Source organism: Polistes fuscatus, unplaced genomic scaffold (assembly GCF_010416935.1).
Source record: "Polistes fuscatus isolate 324 unplaced genomic scaffold, CU_Pfus_HIC Scaffold4, whole genome shotgun sequence".
Classification (NCBI taxonomy): domain Eukaryota; kingdom Metazoa; phylum Arthropoda; class Insecta; order Hymenoptera; family Vespidae; genus Polistes; species Polistes fuscatus.
This window is the reverse complement of record NW_025113118.1, coordinates 2,686,101-2,707,115: the sequence shown is the minus strand read 5'-3', so window position 1 is coordinate 2,707,115 and position 21,015 is coordinate 2,686,101. Positions and strand designations below refer to the sequence as shown.

The following is a 21,015-nucleotide window of genomic DNA, read 5'->3' as shown; positions in this document are numbered from 1 at the left end:
CGGTCACCTTTTATTTTTTCTTCTTTTAAAAAGAGAGCCCATAAATCTAAGGCGAATGTTCACGTGACTGACATACAAAACTGAGATGAGATAAGGAGCCTTGGTATTTCTACGTTAACTTTTATAAATATTATTGATTAACTGTTTACACGACTATCAGGGTAAAAAAAATGAGATAAGGAGACTTGAAATTACGGGCTTTTACTTCTTTAAATATTATTGATAAACAATCCTGTGATAGACAGAGTAAAGAGACGAAATAATCAAGCTGCAAATTTGAAAGTCGACTTTTTCAAATGTCATTGATAAAAAACATTATTCGTCAAGAAAAAAGCAAAAGAAAAAATATACAAAAAATTTAATAGAAAGCATTAAGTCTTTCTTCCTCATTTTTGTCTACATCTGTCTTATTCTTGATTCCTATACCTTTTTTCTAATAACTAATGCAGAAAATATTATTTCAATATGAGAATGAAAAAAGAAAAATCATACAATTAACAGTAGCTATGGTGTCTCTTTGTTTCTACTTTTATTTCGATTCATAAACGTTTTTTTTAATAACCAATTCAAAAAATAACATATTTTTTATCTGTAACATTGAAAATATTCATTATCGATTCGTCCTAAAAGCGTAGCTACACACGATGACGACCGATCGAAAATCACGTCCAGTTTGATTGATGAGGGGGAAAGAACGAGTACAATATATATCTGTGTAGATTCCCTAGTAATAATCGATTTTTCGTGTTCTTTCAATACCAATCGAGCGGTAAAATGAATGATAAATATGCGTGTATCGATCATTAAATCGAACGAGCCGAAGTCAATTCCTTAATTAGATTAACGGAGGTGTATAAAAACGAGTGGTATATCCTTCGATGTAAGTACTTTTTCAATTGTATGTATCATTTAATTATTACCACACAAAATATAATATTTCAATAATTATTTTTATAAGTATTTCTTTTTGTTCATTTATCATGTTCATCATGTTGCTTGTGTGTGTGTGTATGTGTGTATGTGTAGATTTATTAATTGTATTCAAATCTGTTTTATTATTAAATTAATTTTCTCGTTCTTTCATTTTATTATTAAAATATTATCTTCTTCAATTTGAAAAAACCAATAGATTACAAGTTCTCATTGGTAAAAAGAAATTAGAAAGAAAAGATGTAGAAATTGATTAGAATCGATGAATTGAAATAGTTTGTATCAATCGTAAGGTTGTTCTCGTAAACGAATCGATTTATAATAAGAGTTGAAGAGAAAAAAAAAGAAAAAGAAGAAAAAGAAAAAGTAAGTTGAATAAAGAAAAGAACTTAAATATTCGCACGACGATGAAACGGAAGAAATATTTCTTAACGCGCACTCGGACCATTGTGTACTGTTCATCGGAAAGTTTTTTAATCAGCTTCTACTCTCACCGGCACGATACTATCAGATGAAAAGATAATTCTTGTGCGTCTAATGTCTGGTTATCCAATTGTCTCGGAAAATTTTTATCTTTAAAATATTTTAATGATTTTTTCATTCATTATTTATATTTCTAATTTCCTTGTACTTTTTTCCCTTCTTATCCATCCCTTATTTAATTCTTACAGCTTGAAGTTATATTAAACGTCACGTTTGAAGACATTAGCATTGAATAAGTAAAATTAATTAACGATAAACGCAATATTCTCTTCGTTTTTGTGTGTAGAAACAGCCGACTATTTTTTATTACGTAAAACTTTTAATTTTGTGTAAAAACAAAGAAATGTTCTGATCTTTTCCGTTCTGTTCTATAAAAAATTGATCTTATTATGAATTTCGGTGATATGAAATAAAAGTAGAAATCATTTTTTAAAATGAATATCTTAATTAGTCGTTCGTTCGATGACAATCCAATTAAGTACCCTTCATATACAAGATTGAGCTATACAATCCATCGTTTTCGTCCGAAGAGCTGATTAGTGATTCGATTGAATTACACCTGTTTGCAGTATGAGCGTATTTAAAAATGCTTCCCCCAGGTTCTTTAGTGTTAGCCGAATTACACGTACCAATATATCTATATATCCTTTTTTTTCCCCCTCTTTTGTTCCATCTTCGAACGGTCAGCCCATTCATTTTCGTATTTGCGATCGATTATCGATAAAAAGAAAAAAAAAGCGAAAAAAAAATAGAAAGAGAAAGGGTGAATAAAAAGGTTCCATTATAGAAACAAAACCGATCCATTTTCTCTTCCGAGTATTTTCCACGTGTTATACCTACCTATGTGTTATATACGTTCGATCATTTTCCATTGAGTTTCAAATCGACGCTACGTGGCTACGATTTATCTGCGGGAAAAAAACTGCGAGGGAACAGAAAAAAAAATAGAAGAAAAAGAAATTTCAGGTAAATGTAACGAAATGAAATAGAAAAAAAAAAGAAAACAGAAAAAAGAAAAAGAGATTAAAAGAAAAATACGAGGTATGTAGAAACGATGATAGGTAAACGAAGTTAATGAATTTAATAATTGTGAATAAAAAATTAAAATTACTTCATAAAAATCAAAAGACAAGAGTGATCGAGATTGATTAATTCGGTCGGTCGGATCGATGGATGATCATGATAACAATTTCGAGCATCACGTATTCTCGATATTGGAAGAAAGAAAATTCGTCGTTGCGATGAACGTTGAATGTGGAACAATTCATTGGATGTTTCGATTATTATAGTACCGAGTCGAAGGACGTTGAGTATGTATTTTTTTCATCTCCGTGGATACGCCGCAATAAAAGTCACGATATTGATGGGGTGGGGATAACAACGATTCATCATTTAGTCTTCTTCTTCATCTTCATCTTCTTCGTCTTCCTCGTCTTCCTATTTTTCATTACTTCAGCGTTTTGCGGACTAAATTAAAGGTTGCGAAAGAAGGACGAATCCGCGGAAGGAATCCGTGTTCTTGAAAAAGGCCAGTATTTATTTTTACGTAAAATTTTTTTCTTCTTTTCTTTTTTAACTTCTTCCCCTTTCTCTCTCTTTCTCTCTCCCATTCTATTTCTTCGTTTAATTGTTTCCAAAGATTAGACAAATTTCACATTATATGTTCCTTTCATATGGGATTTCTTCGAGTTTTTATGGGTTTGGATAAACGGAAAGAAGTAGAGTTAAATAGATAGTAAAAGGTACAGAGACAAAGAGATAGAAAAAGAGAGAGAGGGAGAGAGAGAGAAAGAGAGAGAGAGAGAGAGACAGAATTAGAAAGAGACAGACGAAGAGAAAACGAATCCTCTTCTTTCTCTTTATTTCTTGTCATCCTTTTTTTAATAAAGAAGCAGGCACAGACAAAGTAGCAGCGAGTAGAGTCTTGGTTGTTTCGCTTGACCGCCATGCTGCATTGCCGCGGGATACTCTCCTGAAACAGAGGACAACACTTAAATTTTCTGAAAATGTCTAGCACTTGAGAAAGAAAAAGAGAAAGAGATAGATAAGTATAGAAAGCTACCGTAATTTCTTTCTCTTTTTCTCTTCCTCGTTTGATCTTGTTTTTCTTTTCTATTTCATTTTTCCTCTAGCTTTAACTTAAGAAGATCGTTTTATTACACGAAGAAAGTGCATTCTATTTCTTCTATTCATTCTTATAATTTTTCCTTTCCTTACTTCCTTGGTTCCTTCCTTTCTTACTTTACTCGTTTCGTGTCGTGCTAAGTCTGAGATTCTTCTCAAAAGAAAGATCGAGTAGCACGATAAAAACTTATTGTTAGAAGAGATACTCAAGGAAAAAAAGGTTAAGGGAAAATCGGAAAAGGAAATGATCGTGTACTCACCATTGAGTACGTGAACGGTAATCGACTTTGGCTGAGCATTGCTAGGATTACACGTATAACGTCCAGAGTCTGATGGTTTGGCTTCCTGGACGAGGAGGAAACTCGTCGTACTTTCACCCTTCTCCGTGACCACGGACACGCCACCTCTGGTTGAGTCGTAGCTAATTATCTGGAACAAAAGCAGACAAACTTCTAAATCTCTAATCGAGAAACTGAAAGAGATCAGAAACACACTGAGCCCTAGCTTTTATTGCCCTATCTAATTTTATTTTTTTCTTTCATTATTTTCTTCCATTAGATGCTATCAGAGATTTATAAAGTCATGACTTTATTAAATTGATTTTAAGATAGCATGGATTATTAAATTAACACATTGACTACCGCGTGCATTTCACGTGATTTGCCCGTGGTGCTTACATGAATTTTTTATTATGGGATGCATATATTGTTGAAATTTTTTTTACAGCAGATAAAGAGAGTTTTATAATTGTGTTTAATGCATTATTTGTGGCGAGGTCACCAGTGAACTCCGAGGCACTGTGGACCATTTTTGTGATTATCAGTTGTTTCAAACTGTCCAAAATGGTAATAGATTAGAATTTATGGAAATCTATAGTTGATTTATCTGATCAAATATGACTGCTTATAGTTCACCACTGCGAAAAACTATAAAATGTTATAGAAAATTGGCAATAAAGCTTTTACTGATTATTTGTGTTATAAATTAAATGGTGTTATACAAATAAGAAACTCGAAAAATATTTTAATTCTCGATTTTAAGTTAAAGTTAGCGACGTATAATTAGTGAAATGTTTTGATGATGAAGATTGCATTTTATTAAGCAATTACATAAAGAAAAAACGTCGTTACAAGTTATGCATATTTTCCTTGTAATACTAAAATTATTTTTTCATGTTCTGTATGCCATTATTTCTTCAAACCCTTAAAAAAACAATGGTATTATTTAAAAATTTATCAGTATCGATATTTACTCTAATTATGTATTTTTACTATTGTACGTGTTGAGGTCACCGGTGACCTACGCGGCAGTCAACTTGTTAATATCTATTTTTAATTTTTTAGTAAAATTCTATTATTTAATATATTATTTGAAGAAAAAAATACTTTATTTTATGATTATTTTATTACTATTGATTGTCTGAACTACGAAAACTTGTTGTTATTAATTTTTAAATATTCTAGTGTTTTAATATCAATATTATTATAATAATATTTAATAATATTTAATAATATTTAACAAATTTCGTATAGGCAATGAAATTTTGCTTTTCGAAAGTTTAATGAATATTCGATATTTATTAATTTGAATACTTTAAAAAAAAATTAAATATGTAAACGAATATAATTATGGTGATATCATTAATAATATTTTGTAGATTTTCGAAAATGATTGTTAATATAAAATCATTGGAATCGTTGTATATGTGATTTCTAATGTTTTTTTAATTTTTTCGTTGGACATTTTCTGATTTTTAAAAAACGGAGTGAGAAAGAGAAAAGATAAGCCAAGAAGATTTTCTATCGGAAGTCCCTGATGTCACACACGATCTAAAAGGGAAGGAAGTTTTCTTGTCTCCCTGTCATTCTGTTCATTCGTATCACGATCGGAAAGTAGTCATAAAATAAAATTTACGCCATGACGTCGTCTCGATTTCGTTCAGTTTATGGAGAAGATTCGGAGGAGTTATCTTTATCTCATGGGTGATAGGAAACGCTTATGATGATAGATAAGGAAAAATTTTGTGAAAACCCGTTTTTTTCTTCTTTTCTTTTTTTTTCCCCTTGCGGTAAGTCGATCTCCCTCTTCGTGTATTTTTCATGTTTTTTTAGACGTCGACATAAACGAAACCTGAGAACATAATGGTAAATTGCATACGTTTTATTAACGTTTCTACTAACCGTAAATTCTTATTACGGTTTACCTGCTTTACGCATATACGTACATAAGTATATACGTACATAAGTATATATGTGAATTGTACATATGTGAATGCATACATATATGCATAATGTGTGTATATATATGTAATAAATATATGCATACTATTGCATATATATATATGATACATGTGTACACTTAGAACGAGCGTGGAAAAATATTTTACTTTTTCTCTCGGTGTAATTTTTATTTCCAGTCATACGCTTTATATATACAAGGACGTTTAGAAATAAAGGTATAAAATCAAATTTATAACGTTGTTTGCTTAACCAGTTTTGAAATTCTTCTTTGATTTATTTTCTGTCAAAAGTGGGATATATTATATTTTGATTAAATATCCGCGTTACTATTTATTCTCGAGATTTTTTTCGTACTGAAAAAAATTTCTTACGAGAGCGTTTAGGATGTTTACGATGTGATAGTTACGAAGAGAGAGAAAAAAGAAAAATCAACATTTTTTCATATGGATTTTACGATTCTGTTTTTTTTTTGTTTGTTTTATTTCCGTTTATGCAAAAAACTTAAAGTATGAAATGAAGTTGGTTCGAGTTTTACGTTAGTGGTAAGCAATTAAAGTGGGTAGTATTATAAGAAGCTGTCATTGAATTTTTAACGATTTAATTATCGGAAGCACATATTAAGCTCAAGGTGTGTTCCCTAAGCAATTTCTTGGTAGAAAAGCTTAATAGAAAATTCGTAAGGAGTCAGGAAATATGGATGCTCAAGCGTATGACTTTATTGTCATATACTGTACTAGACAGTCTCTGTTTATTCTCTGTTCCACTTGGCTCGTGACACGAGTGTCTCTTTAACAGAAAAGGTATGAGGGCCTACACACACTGTTCGGATATCTACCACGCTAAAGAGAAAATGTTAAGGTTGGACCCTTCGCCGTCGTAACGGCGACGGATTTATAAATAAATGATCAGCTGTTCACCGGACCTACGCGTGCAGTTTAAAAGTGACTTTAAATGGGGTGCATAGTCTGGCTTGAATTTATTGCAGAAGAAACATGAGGATGTAATATATATATATCTATCTATCTATATCTATAGTAATCGATCATGTTTATTCATTCACAGAAAGATTATTCATTTATTTTTGTATTAATTAATTTCATTGAATAATGCTGCCTTTAAATTATCGAATATAATTGTTTATTTATATAATTTACTGGCCCGTGGAATTAAATTCGACAATATAATACATTTAGACAATTGCTATTTAATTACCGGAATTATTAAGAATATAGATCAATTAATATCTTTTATATTATCGATCATTATTTCAAATACATAAATCATTAGAGCAATTGATTCATATGGGAGAATTGAAAGAAATCGTTTATTTTATTTGACATTATCGTGACTTCAGCCATTAAAATCACGAACTATTTATTATCTTTAACTTCCTCTTCATGTTTACGTAGGAATATGAAATCGTTCGTATTACCGATCGTGCGAAAGAAAAATCTAGGTGATTTTCGAGAATAGACGATTTATAGACGCTAATCTGCATCTTGAAAAATCGTCCTTCGGAAGGACAGTTCCTCCCATTGGCGTATCGTACACTACGTAGATCATCGTGTAAACGATCCTACCTGTGATTAATCAGATGGGAAAGCTCACGCTTCACAACTTTGATAAGCGAAGCTGTCTTCCTTCCGCTTTGTTATCTGGAATAACATGAATGGAACGACACGAACTTTTATGATGAAAATATATACTCGATGGATGATATAGGTGGAGGAGATGATATTTGTTTCTTTTTTTATATACGAAAATTATCTCTCCATGCGTTATTTGTTTCTATATATTTATATTGCAATAGAGAGATATTTCCAGCATACTGTATAGATAAATTATGAATGATAAATAAAGTTGATTTATGTTATTCATAATTACTGTTCATTCATTAAAGGGATCTTAACAAAACTTTTGTTTCAATAGTCAAAAATAAAGGTATTAATACTAATTTTCTTGGCAAAATCATTCGCATTATCGTCTTATTATGAACCAACTGTAATTAAGAAAAAAATTTTAAAATAATAAAAAACCATTGATTCTCTTGTCACTCATTAACCGTTTAATTGTGAATGACAAGTTAACTTGTCGTGGTACTTCGAAGACAACGCAAGTCAATGTAAACACGATATATTCATTATTTTGTATTGCATTGGGGTTGGCTCAGGATTACGTGATGATTTCTTCACAATACAAAGTTTTTTTCGCGTACACCAATAGACATGATCTCAGGTAGATCGCATACGACATGTGAAATTTTTAAATTGAACGTATACGGCCGGTTTGTCAAAATACTTTTTGCATTTAAGGTTATTATGTAAAACATTTCTGCTTTTATTAAATTAGCTTCCTATTTAAAAAGTTAAAAAAATCTTAACACAAGTTTCGATTGAATAACAGTTGACAGAATTAAATGAATATATTAATGCATCATAATTGTCGTTTCCTTCATAGAATCTATCGATTGTGATCAATCCTTATGATGAACTAAAGGTACTTAAGAGAGCATTGTCTCTCATAATAACTCAGACAGTTGGTAGGTATACGGCCGTTCGTTTGTTCGTTCGTTCGTTCGTTCATTCGCTCGAGCTACCCGTACGATTCAAATCCTGGTTAATCGGATGAGAAAGTTGAAGCACGAGGGCTTTAATAAGCGGCATCACGTTCCTTCCGTTCTATTATTATCCTACATTGTTGCTGCGGATACGCTGGAATAATGCCCAAAGTTTCGTCGAAAACTGCACGGTTAATCTGCTCGGCGTTATAACGCGCGGGCGCTCCTTCGACCTCGATACGTCTGCACTTTAATTAGTGCAAGTGTGTACATGTACCTTTAAAGCTGTTTCTCTCCTTTACTCTTCTACTATTATTCGATGATATTTTTATACTTTGATTAATTCATCGTAATCCGACTTTTGTGTATACGTATATGTGTGTATAATGTTAATACTTCCAATATCTACTTGGATTACTTGCTAAACTTGTCAAGGGATTAGAAATTCATTTTCTTTTATGATTAGAAAGGTACACACATACCTGTTACTTGTTAACGAAATTCCTAAGGTTTATGGTGTAATACGCGATGGTAGAAATATTTATTATTATACGCAAACAAAAGTGATTTTCCTTTTTCAGGTGATTATTTATTCATAACATTATTAATTACTACGCTAAGGAAAAAAAGAAAATAAATTTATTTGAAAATCGTGTGATAGGAAAACTTCAGGAGTGAACGGGAAGCAATGTTTCCTGTCTCATATGAACAGAAGAAACTTAAGACATAGATAACAGAGAACGATTACTCTTCTCTCTCTCTCTCTCTCTCTCTCTCTCTCTCTCTCTATTGGAAGTGTGCATATAAAATATTTCTAAAATAACTAAAATCGATTTTTTTTAAAATAAAGCTACGATAGATGTTCTTTCTTTTGTCGTGTGTATAGTATGAGTATGAATGTATGAGACTGTATGTGTATGTATGCGTGCGTGCTTATAGCGTACGTGACTGAAAACAAAGCGATCATAAGATCAATTGTTATCCGCGATGGAACGGAGTGGGGATTCTAAAATAAGGGAAGGTTAAGGAGAAAGATACCGAAGAGAAATGACGATGGACGATAGACAATAGACGATGGAGGGGGATGACGTATACATACATGTAACGAAAAGACGAAAAGGGAGTCTATTGTTTGAAAGATTAGAAGGAGTATGATTTGTATGATGTTATGTTAAAAAGTACGACGAATAAGAATAATTTTACATCATTTAAGAAGTACAACGTGAAAAATAGTGTAAGATGCGACGATATATAATTAGTGATTCGAGAAATTATAGACACTTACGATTCTATCCTATTTTATTTTATCAAATTATATCTTTAAATAAATATATATATGTTATAGGGAAAGTAGGGTTTTGAGGGAATGCGAGCTTGGCCTAGGCATTGCCCACAATACCAAGTCGTTTTTGACAACGTAGGAAACAGAAGAATAAATATTTTAATTATTATGAAAGAGAAAAAGGAAACAATCGAAAAAGTTTGTTTTTAAGAATGATACAAAATTTGATGTAGATTTATTGAACGAATGCACGATATGAGTAATAACATCGACATCGTTTAAATTTATATCTCATCTTGTTCTCATTTAAACGTTTATATCAGACCAGCAAGTTAGATAATTTCAGTTGGCCGTAATTTGGTAAAGTCTTTAAAGGTACTTGCACGAAGAAGTTTCGTACTGATATCAAGAGGGCCAAGGATACGAAAATCAAAAAGAGAGGAAGGGAGAAAGATAGATAGATAGATGGATAGATAGAAAGAGAAAGATAGACCGAGAGAAGATTCTCGTCAACCTCATTACGCGTTTTCATGAGAAAGGGAAGAAGAGATTGGCGTTCCGCGAGATCGTCGACAACTTCATAGCACATCTTGAAGTGAATGGTCCATTGGAGAGGAGTCGTAGATACCAATCCCTTCCTCTTCTTCGTTTCCTCTGAATCCTCACCAGCGGCCACTTTTGTCTTATCTCAAGCTCGTCCTTTTGTATAACGACGACATTTCTGCACTTCTCTCTTCGTATCTCTATCTTCTTTCTATCGTGTTCTCATTAGAAGCCAGCAGCTTGCTCTTTCGAAATTTACCCTTCTTCAAAGAAGAAGAAGAAGAAAAAGAGGAAGAAGAAAAAAATATAAGAAATTTTATTCGACCTTCTCTTGTTTCTTGAAAGAAATTGTGAAAAAGAGGAGATGGATGAATGAAGAATGAATTTTCTTGTTTCTTTGATCGTTGCGAAATTGATGATTTTTCTTTTAGATATAAATATAGAAAATTTGTAATTTGTTTGTAAAGATATTCATATTATTAAATAAATTTCGTTTGGTAGATTTGTTTCTATTAGTAATAGAAATCGAATTATTTAGTTAGTCTATTTTAAATGCTTCTACCCGGTATATCTATTGTTAATATACTATAAAACATTATTGTATAACATATTGTTATGTATGGAACACTAATACGTATTTTCCATATATAAGAATATTATTCAAAACTTTATAATTAATTTAGAACTAATTGTAAGTACTGTTAATAAGTACTTGATATTGTTTTTGTTTATAATGTTATTTACACAAAGTAATTATATAAAATATACAAAATTAATTATACAAAATATTAATACATATACCAATATCTATAGAAAATTATAATGAGTTTAGTGTATTTTGTTTTCTGAATCATTTTCTATGTCAACGACGTTGAGTTGAGAAAATAAATGCAACGTTTCTATAGAAAATCGATAAAAATGGTTTTCGTTACTCATAACGAGTTATTTCTTGTTCCTATCATTAGAAACGTTTGCTTCTTTCTTTCGTGGAACTTTAGTATTCGGATCGATCGATATTTCGATGTTACCCCGCGAAGCTTTGTCCTCGTTATACTTCATTAAGTATTCCTATCGAAAGTTAAGAGCTTCGAGCTTCTTCGCTTGGAATCAACGACTCGAAGGCACGCTAGAAGGTAATCGTTCGAACTCGCGCCATCGAATATCCTCTCTTTCCGTTTGTCCAACATTTTGTACTTCCTTCTTTCCGAGTGTTTAATCATATCCATGGTATTTACTAGAATAGGAAACGTTCATGCACTTTATATTTCCGACTGAAACTTTTAGAATTTTGTATGTACTTGTTTATACCATTAATTGTATTTTTCATTTTCTGTTTTCGTTTAATTTAAACAAGAAAGTTGATCTAAAATAAAATTATTTGTTGATCGATTACTCCACAGAGTTTTAACATATTAAATTTAATGTACAGTGAGTCCTACAAGTATTCGTACTCTCACTGTCAATTTATAATAAAACAATCAATTTCTTTTTTTTTAATATAATATTTCCAAATTCTTATTGGCAGATACATATTTTAGGATAATTAAACTTTTACATATAAATTTTATTGCTAAAAAACATTTTATTATAAAAGAAATAAAATTTTACATAACTGATAAGAAAATTGGTCTAACAAGAATATGCTTAATCGTTTTGAAAGCATTATAAAATGCAAGGGAATATCAACCAAGTATTATTAACAAAAATAATCATTGTATTCTTATCATGTCTTGAATAGATGCGAATACTCTTGTAAAACCAATTTTTGATCATTTTAGTAAAATTATATTTCTCTAACGATAAAATGTTCTTCTGCAATAAGATTTATATTTATATGAAAGTTTAATAATCCTAAAATAGGTTTCGTGCATAGGGATTTTGAAAGTTTGAAAATTATACAATAAACAAATATGAATTATTTAAAATTTACACTGAGAGCAGGTGCGAATAGTCCTGTAACTCACTATACATGTATTATTGATTATTTCTGTATGTACGCAGATTCTTCCAACATGGAGTTCTCTAGTGATTGCGAAAGCTAGTGATGAGGAAGATAAGGCTTCAATTAAAATAATAAATTAAAGACGTGATTGAGCCAATAGAAATCGTAATACTTTATTGGCTCATCAGGGAAAAGCCTTGTGGCATAAAAATCCTGTATGATACATCAAATTCAATAAGGAATGGCGTCCAACCAATGTGGAACACGTTTCTCACTTCTCGCTCACTATGCCGCCTTTACGGTTTACCTCGCTTTTATATGAAAGTACAGAAGGATACTTTTATTTCGTTTGATATATCACTTTTTCGTTGCTTAAGATGTGTTATCATGAGCGTCTAACTGAAGAATAAGAAGAGCGTCTTTGTTAGCGGGCCCAGCAGGGCGTGCATAGCGAGGGCATGAAGAGTGGGGAGGTGCGAAAATTAGCGCTTCGAAATTTTCTAAATGACTGAGGCACGCATTTCAAATATACGCTAAGAATACACGACTGTTTCCGAACGTACAATTTCTTTGAAATGTTATTAATAAATTGATGACTAATTCAATTTCATTTGGATTACTTAGGAACAATTAATCGAGACGTGAAAAGGATACATTAAAAATACGAAAACAAAAATTGTATGCATTCAAAATACAAGGCAAGCTGCATTCTAATGAACTTTCTAACTTGTCAAGATCTATGAGTACTCGAAGGAGAGAAAAAGGGGGACAAAGAAAGAGAGAGAGAGAGAGAGAAATGTTGTAGGTTAGTGAGCGACACGAAGAGTGACTTCGATCGTTCGCCCTCAGTTTCTCACAAACAGCCCAAGGCTCTTGAAACTCTACTGGTAGCCGACACGCAAACAGTCATAAATATAACGTGCCGGTGGGCTCGGCATGCGAATGTTAAAAGCGCCCACTTACATTTGAATGCGAGTCAACGAAATAAAGATTACGCCTTTTCGGAAATGTGTTTACATGAGATAGCGTCCTTCGGTTTCATAACTCAAAATGTTGCTCTCAAGCATCGAGGAGAAAAAAAATTTTTTTCACAAATTTTCTACAAATAATTTAATTAATTTTCATGTTAAATGCATGAGTCTTTTTAAAATATTGTATTACGTTAACTATTATTTAAGTATAAGTACATTTTGTGAATTATCTGATATGAGTTTATATTATTATTCATATTCGTGTACTATGTAAAATATCACCGTTATCAGATCATATTATTATTATTATTATTATTATTATTATTATTATTATTATTAGAATGAAATTATCCATCTATTAGTTTATCGTAATATTATATATTTAAAGATAAATTATATAAAAAATTTCAAATGTACTATTTGATTCATTGTTGATATAAGTTTAAATGGCAAATGCAATAATTAGAATGAGTAACATTGGTTCTTGTAGTAAAATAAATTTACAACGACTGAATGTAAATTTTTTCTTTTTTTCTCATTCCAAATGTAAAATATTTGAAGTAGCTTACAATCCTTTAACATTAGTATATATATACCTAGTGTATATACATAAATGAGGCAATCAAATACAGGCAACATTCTTTTGACTATTAACGTCTGTGTGAGTATGTATATATGTGCGTATGGATATACACATACCCATGTATATATATACGTTTATCTTCTCGTTTTCGATCGATCTTGCTTCAAAGTTCTCTCCTGTTGTGTCTCCTTGATTTTCTAAAAACTCCAATTCTACTCGATATTCCATGTTCTTGACACTGAGAGTTTGCCTTCGATAATTCCATGTAGAAAATACGACAATGAGCATGTGGAAATATTTTCCAGATAAATTTAAATAGAATTAAAAAAAGATTATTATTTATTATTTATTCTTCTCCATTTTATCGTCTATATTATTATTATTATTACTATTATTATGTTACAGTTGTAAGAAGAATGAGACTGTATAACTGTATATTTTATATATGTATATACAAAATATATTCCCTCAAATCCAGTCGTATTAACTAAAATTTCAAATCCAATTATTCTTATCATTCCTATTACTCGCATTACTTCCATTTTCGTGATAGAATGTTAAATAATGCATAAGAAGTAACCCCGATTAGAATTAATTAACCCAGCTTAGAACATATTATTAACATTCACATATATAAATATAAACATTTTAGTTGATTGTTCGATTCGTGTTAATATTTTTGATAACTTCAGTTAGATTTAAATGATCAATTTCTATTTTTTTAAATTAGCTTCCGTATCTTTCAAATATTTTTTATAAAATAACTATAATAATCATTACAGTTTATTTTCAAGACTTTTTGTTTGAAACATTTGCTCGTAAAATAAAAATATATTTGGTCATGTCTTTAAAAATAATATATTCTGTATATAGTGTCGTATAAATTACAAGTTTTATTTAAAATTTTTTTCGATTTTGATTACGGAATATCTATTTGCAAGAATCGTAAGACGTAATAATAATTATTATTATTATTAATTTTGATTAGATTATCGAAACGAGAGGAAAGTTCCATTTTCCCTGAGAAATCTATAAAATCTTTTTATTCTTATTCTTTGTATAATAATACAGAGAAAAGCCGATTTGGCAAAGTTTAACTCTTTTGGCAATCTTCTACGATCGTCATGTATAAACTAAGATACGCGAAGTCGTCGTATTATTTCGTTTAATAATTTCTTAATAGGATTTGTTATTGGAGTAAGACGATCGAAGATCGAAGATTTAACAATGATTATATCGATTCAAAGAAGAAAACGAAACCGAACCTATGACGAAAAAATGAAAGAAGCAATAATAATTTAAATTTTTATCATCAATGTTCATTACTGTAGAAAAAATTTGTTGGAGTAATCATTCGAACGTTCAGACCAATATCAATGATACATTTTTTATTTTACACAATTTTGGTATTTTTAAAACTAATTTTTGCAATTTTACCTTTTGCAAATTGTTTCAACTATTTTTTAGAAGGTCCCGTAAGTATTCCAAAGGTATTGTAATGTGATATAAATAGTTTGCTAGCATATATTATTATTTACAATTTATGGTATTTGATGAATTTTGATAATAATAAAGTCATATAAAACACGTGCAAAAATAAAGGAACGTGAAAAAAAATGGAGATCTATAGCTTGTGCATAAGTATGTAATGCAAATGCGGTAAGTGTACACAAACTTTCGGCCGGTAGTTTATGTGTATGTATTATGTATAAATACATATGGATATATGCAGGAACGATGTAAACATATTTCGAAGTCAGTTCTTGCTATAAAGTTAAATGTATATGTACAATAATGTTAGTCTCGTTGGAAGTGTTTCAGCATGAAAGTTGTGGTAGTTTCATTAATAAAATACGATGTCACTGTGTACTAATAGATAGGATTAGGCGACAGGGGATTATCATGATACGACTGTAAGTGGTTAGGTCGAACGTGATAAGGAGAGAGTATTTCTCACCAAGAAGTGGATCGGTCAATGTTACTGTTCCATTAGGGACACCATTAAAGAGAAAATCTACGTTAGTATTCTAGTTTTGTCTGTGAACAAGGTGAAGATTCGAAACTTCGAAGAAACTTTTTCTTCGATATTATAGAACGAGTACGATAAGAGAATAAAAATATTGCCTTGTCCACAAAGTTTGGGTTCGACGATATATAACATTGAAATAAATCATTAAATTAAATAAAAAATTCATGAAAATATTTAATCGAATATCTCGTTTCAATTCATGTACAAAATCTCCTTACATTTAATTTTAAATATATATATACATGAAATACTACATAGTAATGGATGGCTCCAAAAATTCTTACATGTCTTTAATCTGTTAACTGTGCAGCTTTATCTAAAAAATGAAGAGTATACTCGTAAACGCAGATAATATTATAGAAAGGTATATGTAGTTTCAGTACAATTAATCTAAATTATAAAATATTAGCTATTGAATTTATTAAACAATCAATAATTACATTACTCAATTTTATTAATATTATAGGTAAATCATAAAATCGTTTAAGAACTTTTGGCCTATCATCTACAATATAATATAATTTTATACGCACGTATGTTTTGTGATACTTGTGTATGTAGAAATGTGGCACGTTATTTTTGGACAGCTCGATAGTTTGTTAAAAAAGAAGAAAAAAAAGAAAAGAAAACAATTCTTCTAAATCAAATTGTTGTTTCTTTTTCCATCAGTTTATGTGAAATGAACGTATGCAAGAAAAAGACTGAAGATCGACGATCGAAATTCAATCGAAATCAAAGGGATAGAAGTTTATTGGAGCGTAAGGAAGGAATCATCCCCTTCTATCTCTCTCTCTCTCTCTCTCTCTCTTCTCTCTTTCTAACGGCCGAGAGAATTCCTTGCGGCTAGAAAATATTTCGCGGTATGGTAGATCGATCGAGAGCGACCTTATCATATCGCTGGCGATTGCAATTTCGTAACGTTCCCTTGAGACGATTCGAGTTTACTCCTTATCGCCCGATTTTCTACGATCTCCTTTCCTCTTTTCCTCCGATCTCTTTTACTCTTTTGGCCCTTCCAGCGACATCGTGGCGCCGTCTAAGTACATCTTCTTACCAGGATTGCGTCGCCCAAAGGGCATTCCGTGATTTTACTCTAAATTCTTTCATATTTATTTTAATGAAATTCTTTTTCATTATTTTAATGTATAGAATCAGTTAAAATATGTAATATGTATAATGAATATGTTGTTAGGATAATGCATTTTTTTTCTTTTTTTAATATATATACAGAGTGGCCTTTAAAATCGTATACTGTTACATTTACTAGATTTTTGCTTGAAAATTATTGATATAGTTTATTTAGGATGAAGATAATTTAGAAATAAATACGTTAGTATATTTTAATTAGATATTTAATGAATTTAATTTGAAAGTATTAGTTATATCAAGTGAATTTAACTTATACGAAAATAATGTATGTACATAAAACGACCGTACATTAAAATCGTACATGTTAATATAACAAGGGGAATACTCGGTTTTTTCATGTATAACAATTGGTCACATCCTCTGCTTTTATTATTATTTAAATGTTTTTAAATATCGGAATTAGTTTAATACCCAATAAAGTTAAAATAATAAAAACTACATTTGTTTAAAAATTACATATCTATTAATATACTTCGAATATTTAAACAATTTCGATTTGATATTTTATTAGATGAAAATTTTCAACTCGTAATTACTACTGAACAGAAATGTTAAAACAAATACATTTTTGTTTAAACAATCCAAAATATTAGTAGAGTACATTAGAGTATAAGACATACCTTAAATGATTGTTAATTAATCGATGGAAATGTATATTGTTATCTAGAAGCACGAAATATAAGTTCTATGCACTTTCCTCTTCGAAATCCACTGTTAGACTGACTCATTGTCCTTTATGAAAGTCAGTTATTATTCTCTTCTTGATTGTTGTTTATATGACTTTTAGAAGAAAACATTCTATTTATTACGAATGTTATTTTCGTTTATGGCCTTCGGAAAGTTATATAAACAACAATCAATAAGAGAATTTAAACTGACTTTCATAGAGGACAATGAGTCAGTTTACTGTTTGATTTCGAAGAGAAAGGTACGCCGTGCTTATACTCCGTGCTTCTAGACAACAATATACATTTCCTTCAACAATAATCATTTAAGGTATTTCTAATATTCTAATGTACTTTACTAATATTTGGGATTGTTTAAACAAAAATGTATTTTTTATTGTTCTAATTTTAATGGGTATTAAACTGATTTTGATATTTAAAAACATTTAAATAATAATAAAAGCAGAGAATGACCAATTGTTATACATGAAAAAACCGAGTATTTCTCTTGTTATATTAACATGTACGATTTGAATGTACGGTCGTTTTATGTATTATACATACATTATTTTCGTATAAGTTTAATTCACTTGTTATAATTAATGCTTTCAAGTTAAACTCGTAAAATATCTAATTAAAGTATACTAATGAATTTATTTTTAAATTATCTTCATCCTGAATACACTATATCAATAATTTTCAAGCAAAAATCTAGTAAGCGTAACGGTATACGATTTTAAGGGAAGCTCTCTATATGAAAATATCAAGATTTAATAAGTTCTGTTTGTTTTATAAGGAGCTATTCGAATTTGTAATAATTTTTAAAAATTAAATATACATTTGTATTTATTTTACCTTCATCATAAAATGTATCAATATCTTATTTTATACGTTTATATTTATTTTACTTTCATCAGAAAATGTATCAATATCTTATTAAATTTGTGTAATATATATTTTTGTTTATAATTCATAGAGAAATTATATTATGAGAAGTATTTGCTGAGAGGAGAAAGAAAGAGAGAGAAAAAGAGGGAAAGAGAATAATAATAATATAATAAAAGAGTATCGTTGAACTCTCATTAGATCATTTTAGTATATTACTAATGGCAGCTTGGCGAACAAGTCTTATTAGTTAAAAACTTTTACTGGAGGTATTCGATCAAACATAGGACGAGTGGCTGATAACAAAGAAGAGTAATTATGAGAATTAGAGAGGAAGAGAAAGAGAGAAGAGAGAATAAAATAAAAGATGAAATACGAGATTTCTGTCCGAAATGGATTACATTAAACTCTTGAGTAATTAATCAGGCCAGTTCAGGTCATGCGTATTATGAATGATGAAGTTACTTTATTTTACATTAGCTCTTGATTTTATCCTACGTTATTACCGATCGGAGAAAGGAGAAATAGAACATATGGACTACAGTAGTGGGCCGGATTTCAACAGTCGGCCTAGTTATCAAATGCAAATACCGTTCCGGTAACTAACCTATGGCGGAAGCATTTCAAGCTGTCCAACATTCCTCTATGACAGGGTAGTATAGTTAGAGTGGCCACTGGCTACTGTCTGTTATCGGAGCCCTTATCGAAACTGCTCGAACTACCTTCTAGAGTTACTTCTAATTTCAAAGTGACCTTTTATAAATGCTTATACGATTTTTAGTTGTTTTTTGTTCTTTCTTTTTTTTTGAATTCTTTTCTTTTTCTCTCTTCCCTTTCTTTTTTTTATTTCATTTCTCAATGGTTGAATTTACTTTCTCTCTCTTTTTTTCTCTTGCATTCTCCAACCATTTCTCTGGGGAAAGGATAGAGAGTTATCCGAGCCGGAAATACGTTCGAAGCTAGCGCGATGGGTAGATAGGTAGGTAAGCAGCAATGTCGTCCTACCGTGAAATACGTATCGAATGTCAGCGAGATTTTAATTCCATTTTGATATACGTATATCTCTGCTGTTAACGCGTTAAGATAAATGTATACGTATATTGCTATAATACCAATCATACACACATCAAATGTTATTCGATACTATACGGTCGTTGTGTAAACGATATTCCTGAAGGTAAATCTAATGAAATAAAGAATGTTCTATTCTATTTACCATTGTTTTATATATTTCAATATTTCATTCAATATCATGTTCCGTTTATTTCCAAACGAAATAAACGGAACTCTCCTATTGTTAGTTGTCAAGTATTATTGAAAATGCAGGAAAATGTTTAGGATGAAAATGAAGAGAGAACGTTTCGAATGACAAAAAGGTAGCTCAAGTTAATGTTTAATTGCTTTCTCGCTTAACGTCGACACCGTAGAAGATCTCGTTACTCATAAATTTAACTTTCATTAATCGCTCGTTATCTCAAACTGATGCTGTGTCTTATCAACATGAAGACGTGCTTTGTTGTAAACATTTAGAACTCCTTCCTTCGTTTTCCTTAATGAATGAAACGATCAAGAGACGAATTTATAAAACGACGATCATTAATACTTACAGCGTTGTTGTGATTCCAGAATATATAAGCTGGGGGTTCTGGACTTTGTAATATAATACATGTGAGGTTGATTGTACTGCCTCTATCGATGTAAAGATCTGGTGAACCGAGAATTTCAGTTTTGGGCTCTGCAAATAAAGATATATCTAAATTAGAGATAGGATTAAGATCGATAATATCCGTGTGGTTATTTGTTCAATTGTGTCTATAAGCTATGCATCATCTTTGATATGATATTTATATATGTATATAATATTTATGTAATATTTATACATAATATTTAAGTCGTCCCAAAAGTTTCTTACTTTTTCTTACTAACAATAAATTTGATGTAGACAATATTTTTTTTTTTATCGAATAATATACAATTCATTCTGTTCCCTTAACTTTTTTCTGTATTGTATGATATTTTATAAATTAATATAAAATAAAAAATATTATTCATGTAAAATTATTAACAACAAAAGAAGGAAAGACATTTTCGAGATGACTCAATATATCTACAAATCAGATAAAATCGAATCAAAATTGGTATAGAGAAGAAACTAGGACGATAAATAATATCTCGTAAAGGATAAATTTGATATTTGGTTTAAATATAATATTTCATATAGCATAATTTTCCTCGAAACATATGTACAATGATTCACTGTTACGATAATATAAAATGTTAATTTAGAAGTATAAAAATATATATCATAGATACTTTTAAAAGTCGTGTCAGTATTTATAGTATCACTGTAACGTCAGGTCTGTTTTGCGTTCTTTTGTAAGACCGAAAGAGCGATACGCTTGGCCTGACCCTCGTGTACTAAGAAAGAGCACTTTGAGGTGGATCATATAGAGTGTATCCGGTATCACATGCTTGGCTCAGGATAAGGGATAAATGGGTGAGACGAGGGTGAATGGGGAAGAAGTAAAGGATGGGGAGGGCGAAAGTAATGTGGCGAAAGTAAACGAAAGCTTTTACGTGTGTATAAGTGTATGTACGCATTATTTATGTGTGTGTTCATGTGTGTATACGT

At 30.5% G+C, this 21,015-nt stretch overlaps 1 protein-coding gene across 2 annotated transcripts in view; it reads right to left on the bottom strand.

The window, feature by feature from the left end:
- Window positions 1-2,075: 2,075 nt before the first annotated feature.
- The window catches only part of LOC122520939 (zwei Ig domain protein zig-8-like), a 299,078-nt gene continuing 280,138 nt past the window's right edge, over window positions 2,076-21,015 (bottom strand). The window contains exons 5-7 of one of the 2 annotated variants that reach the window (XM_043641269.1): window positions 19,991-20,118; window positions 3,798-3,966; window positions 2,076-3,385 (exon numbers count right to left, since the gene is read on the bottom strand). In XM_043641269.1, coding sequence (XP_043497204.1) covers window positions 3,294-3,385; window positions 3,798-3,966; window positions 19,991-20,118 — 389 coding nt within the window. In that variant the 3' untranslated portion in view covers window positions 2,076-3,293. The remainder of the gene's footprint in view (window positions 3,386-3,797; window positions 3,967-19,990; window positions 20,119-21,015) is intronic. The other variant, XM_043641270.1, reaches the window with a different exon arrangement.